The sequence below is a fragment of the Berghia stephanieae genome, chromosome 3, assembly GCF_034508935.2.
Source record: "Berghia stephanieae isolate SIO BIC M18660-M18661 chromosome 3, UCSD_Bste_1.3, whole genome shotgun sequence".
In the NCBI taxonomy this organism is placed as follows: Eukaryota; Metazoa; Mollusca; class Gastropoda; order Nudibranchia; family Aeolidiidae; genus Berghia; species Berghia stephanieae.
Window position 1 is genome coordinate 12,372,087 of NC_088362.1, and position 5,000 is coordinate 12,377,086.

The following is a 5,000-nucleotide window of genomic DNA, read 5'->3' on the forward strand; positions in this document are numbered from 1 at the left end:
GTACCTGTCGTCTGAACCAATGGAGTTTGGTGTTACTTTATATTAATGATATCGTACCATGTGGGATTGAATTATCCAGGATACCTTCAGAGGTCTAAGGAATTTATAGAAATAATATTATTATGAGGTTGCTTGGAGCCTGGAATTGCTCGGTGCCAAAGCAACCAGACAGATGATCGTGGCTCAATTAATTGCAGTTAATTCGCTTGGTTTCCAGAGATGTATTTTTCTCCGTCTTCTCGATTTTATGTTACGAAGGAAGAAAAATATTAGCATAATTATTTAAAGTTAGTTGTATCCAGCAATAAATTAAGCCTCTAAGAGTTTATTCATCTCATTGGTTTTTTTAAGTACCTAATATTCTTTAAAAAACATAATAGGGAATTTATGAAGAATTTGAAGAAAACTTTTATTCAAGATAGAAAGATTCCGATATCTCCATCATTCACCAGTGGAAGAAATTGTAATATCATAAACTGGTATAGAAATCTACGTACTCTGACAAGATAAACAGGTAATGAACATTTTGGCCAGAAAACTCGTCCTTCAAATATCGACCGATTAAAATGACCCTCATCTTGACAAAAACTCTCTAACCTGGGACTTTGCGAAGACCGTTTTGACACAATGGGTCATAAATTATATTCTCAGTGATTTCTACTGTAACGCACATAATTGCCCACAAAACAATGAGGGTTAATTTAATAGAATACGGAAAATAATACAAACACACACACAAGCATATATATATATATATATATATATTATATTATATATATATATATATATATATATATATATATATATATATATATATATATATGAGCGTTGGTGGGTACTTGTAGGTACGAGAGTGCTTGATAGTGTTGGTTAGAGCATATAAAAGTGTGTGTATGTATATATATATATATATATATATTATATATATATATATATATATATATATTATATATATATATATATATATATAATAGGAACACTCACATTGATTTATGTCATGACGATCGTTTCAATGCTGGTACAATTTCCTCGGCTGACGATAAATTCGTAGTTTGTCGTTGTTTATATTTGCATCCCTACTTTTTTGTTCCAGCGTGTTTGTTATTAATTGCTCCGGTATTATATATATATATATATATATATATATATATATATATATATATATATATATATATGAGTGTTGGTGGGTACTCGTAGGTACTAAAGACAGAAACGAATCGTCTCGGCCACAAAAAATGTGAGTGACAATTTGCATTATATATATATATATATATATATATATATATATATATATATATATATATATATATATATATATGTATTCTTTTGATTTTCCAGAGAGATAGTCCAGCTAGTCGGGATCAGAACACAGAGACCAGAAAACCACCAGCCATCATGCCGAACTACGATGAGATAAACGATGAGGAGGAGCTCCACAAATTGGTAAGGATAGTTGAGCCCTTGGGAAAGGCTCTTTAATCACAATCTCTCACCGTACTCAGGTGTAAAATGAGTACCTGGCCGTTAACAGCGTTGTATTTGTCCGAAATATTGTAATATCGCCTAACAGGCGTCATGTCCCGTCCTACATGTTAAATATTGCTGTTGATCAGGGACCCTCGTAAAGCGATTTGAGCACATTTAGTGGATATTGCTCTATATAAAACTCAATAAAAAATTTTTTTTGAGGATGTTTGTTATGTAGGAAGACAGGTCGTTTTAGTTACAGATGAAGTAAGAAGTTTGAATACATCCTACCTTCCACCTCAAATCCGTGTTATGTGGGGATCGATGGGTACTCTTTCATGTCTAATGAGTCAAATTGTTTTGAACAATTATTTAATAATAATAATAATAATAATAATAATAATAATAATAATAATAATAATAATAATAATAATAATAATAATGATAATGATAATAATAATAATAATAAATAATAATAATAATAATAATAATAATGATAATAATAATAATGAATAATAATAATAATAATAATAATAATAATAATAATAATAATAATAATAATAATAATAATAATAATAATAATAATAATAGTAATAATAATAAATCTTTATTGCATCCCAAAAAGGATTTTTTTTGTTTTTGTACAGAAGTGTTATAATTTACACAATAAGATAAAAATACAATGGAAATAGGTTGTATATTTAACTATCTCCTTACCATCTATTTTCATAATTTTACCCTAACCTTCATACTCACCCAACACAAAAATAGATTTTCCAAACAGAATAGTATTAACAAGTACTTTCGATATTTTGGTCAGAAAATTGAGCTCTGCAACACAATGACAGTTTTTATAGCTATAACTATAATAAAATGAAATCAGAATCAGAAAATTGTTGGCTGCATCGTAACGAATGTGACGATTTTCCTAGGTGGTAAGGAGAGGGTCAAGCATTTATTTAGAGGTATACCCACTAAATGTGCTCAAAGCGCTTTACAAGAGGTTCCTAACCAAGAGCAACATTTAGGACGAGACAAGATGTGACGTCTGTCAGACGATATTACAATGTTTTTTTCCCAACAGAAACACCGCTGTTTACAACCAGACACTCATTTTACGCCCGATAAAGTGAAAGAATACGAAAAGTGCCTTTACCAAGGACTAAACTATGCGCCACTCAGATAACAACAAGATAACAACACTTTTCCAATTTTTGTTTTGTTTTATGTTTATTTTATCTTGGCAAGTCCATTTTTAAGCAGATTCAAACAAGACTGTTTCTTATATAGTTTCTGAAAATACAGAAGGGGGGGGGGGAGTGTAGATAAAAAACAATACATAAAAGATAACAAATCATTATTTATCTTTATTTCCCTTTCAAACGCGCAATTTACTCACCCTTCCACAGTATACAAACATACAAGTAAATAGACACATATGAATACACATAAACACACACTCAAATGCACAGAAATAAAACATACACACACGTGCGCGCGCACACACACACACATACACAAACACATACACACACACGCACAAACCTACAATAATGCTTGTTTTTGGTTACACATAAACACATACTCAAATGTACAGAAATAAAACTTACACACACGTGCACACACGCACATACACACCCACACACAGAGACACACACACACGCACAAACCCACAATAATGCTTGTTTGTGGTTATCGCAAGCGGCTGATAAAGAAAGGTCTGTTACGCTTGTTTACCATTATATGATCTTAAACTGATTCTTACCTTGTACGAGTACATAGAGCATTTTCACTGATGGGAAATACCACATAATATTTTTATTATATTATAGCATACACACTTCGCCGGAATGAACGTAGATAGATATATTACCGAAAAATACAAGCCATTATTAAATTAAATTATCCTTCTTGAGGTGTTGAGGTAGGATTTTGCGTTGCGCGTGTTTCATGTTACACACAAGGTTTAAACAAGATCATATTATGTAACCCACAGCTTAAATTCGGTAACGTGTTTAGGTGGAAAAATAGTTATTCAGAGCCATAATCAGACCAATGGAGTTTATCGGGCTTTCTGTATCATGAAACGGACAATAGCAATTGCCTGTTACTCTTTTAAGAGGACGCTAATCTATCGCAAGGAACACTCCGCCAGATCTACCAGCCCAGCTTCACTTTTGTGAATTAAAAATTCACCCCATACACCGGAGCATACTCAATGTCTCAATCGTTTCTATGTTATATGTTTGTGTTGAGAATATTGGCTATTAAGCTTAACTGCTGGTCAAAATTACTTCGCGATGGTGGTGTGCGAACGAATCGGCGGTCTCAAGAAGTGGGTGAGAGAGGGATCTAGAAATGACTTGGGTTTGAAACGAATATTTTTGTGTTCGTGGATAGCTCACACGGTAGAGCCACGCTCTCACCTGCCAGGCGGAGTTGTCGTACAATAAGGTCGCAGGTTCAAACCCACCACCGCCGCGAAAAAATTTTTTTTTTCTCTATGTCTTCTGGCACTTTTCTACTCACTTCATATCTTGTTGTTACCAACATAAGTGCCTGCTCCACTCACTTTTGTGAATTAAAAATTCACCCCATACACCGGAGCATAGTCAATGTCTCAATCGTTTCTATGTTATATGTTTGTGTTGAGAATATTGGCTATTAAGCTTAACTGCTGGTCAAAATTACTTCGCGATGGTGGTGTGCGAACGAATCGGCGGTCTCAAGAAGTGGGTGAGAGAGGGATCTAGAAATGACTTGGGTTTGAAACGAATATTTTTGTGTTCGTGGATAGCTCACACGGTAGAGCCACGCTCTCACCTGCCAGGCGGAGTTGTCGTACCAATAAGGTCGCAGGTTCAAACCCCACCACCGCCGCGAAAAATTTTTTATTCTCTATTGTCTTCTGGCACTTTTCTACTCACTTCATATCTTGCAGCTTCCCAATCCCTACTGATCGAACAGGTCAGAATAAATATTGACTGCACCCGGGATCGATCTCGATCTCTTTGCGTGTGAAGCGAGCGCTCTACCAACTGAACCGTTGGAGGCTACAAAAGGATTTTAAAGTCAAAATGATCAGACAATTACAATGTTCTTTTAATATACTACTTTAAGAGACTATTATATTTCTCCTCATTGAAGCAAAATATTAACTGAACCCAAGATTAATTTGATTTTTTTACAACGAAATCACTCTCTGTTTTGATGAGACCTGTCATATACTTGCGAGGGTCCCGATAGCTGAGTTGTTAGAGCACTTGGTTCACAAGCAAAGGGACAGAGATCGATCCGGGGTGCAGTCGACAATGTTTCCCCTCCCCTTTTCACATAGAATTCATTGGGTAACTGGGTCTGTTTACTACGGCGGAAAGTACTTCTCGATAGGCTAGCGTCCTAACCAAATGGCAGCAAGCAAGTACTATTGTCCGTTGCTCGTTTCAAGTTATGGAAACCGGGATAAACACCGTTTGCCTATTGACTCTGAAGGGCTACTGTCAAATTTTTGATGAGTCTTAGAACCCTTTCCT

General features: G+C 34.6%; 1 protein-coding gene across 10 annotated transcripts in view; it reads left to right on the forward strand.

The window, feature by feature from the left end:
* The window catches only part of LOC144967154 (uncharacterized), a 187,107-nt gene that overhangs the window by 155,614 nt on the left and 26,493 nt on the right, over window positions 1-5,000 (forward strand). For all 10 annotated transcript variants that reach the window (XM_078904042.1, XM_078904045.1, XM_078904041.1 and 7 more), the window contains exon 10: window positions 1,339-1,443. In XM_078904042.1, coding sequence (XP_078760168.1) covers window positions 1,339-1,443 — 105 coding nt within the window. The remainder of the gene's footprint in view (window positions 1-1,338; window positions 1,444-5,000) is intronic.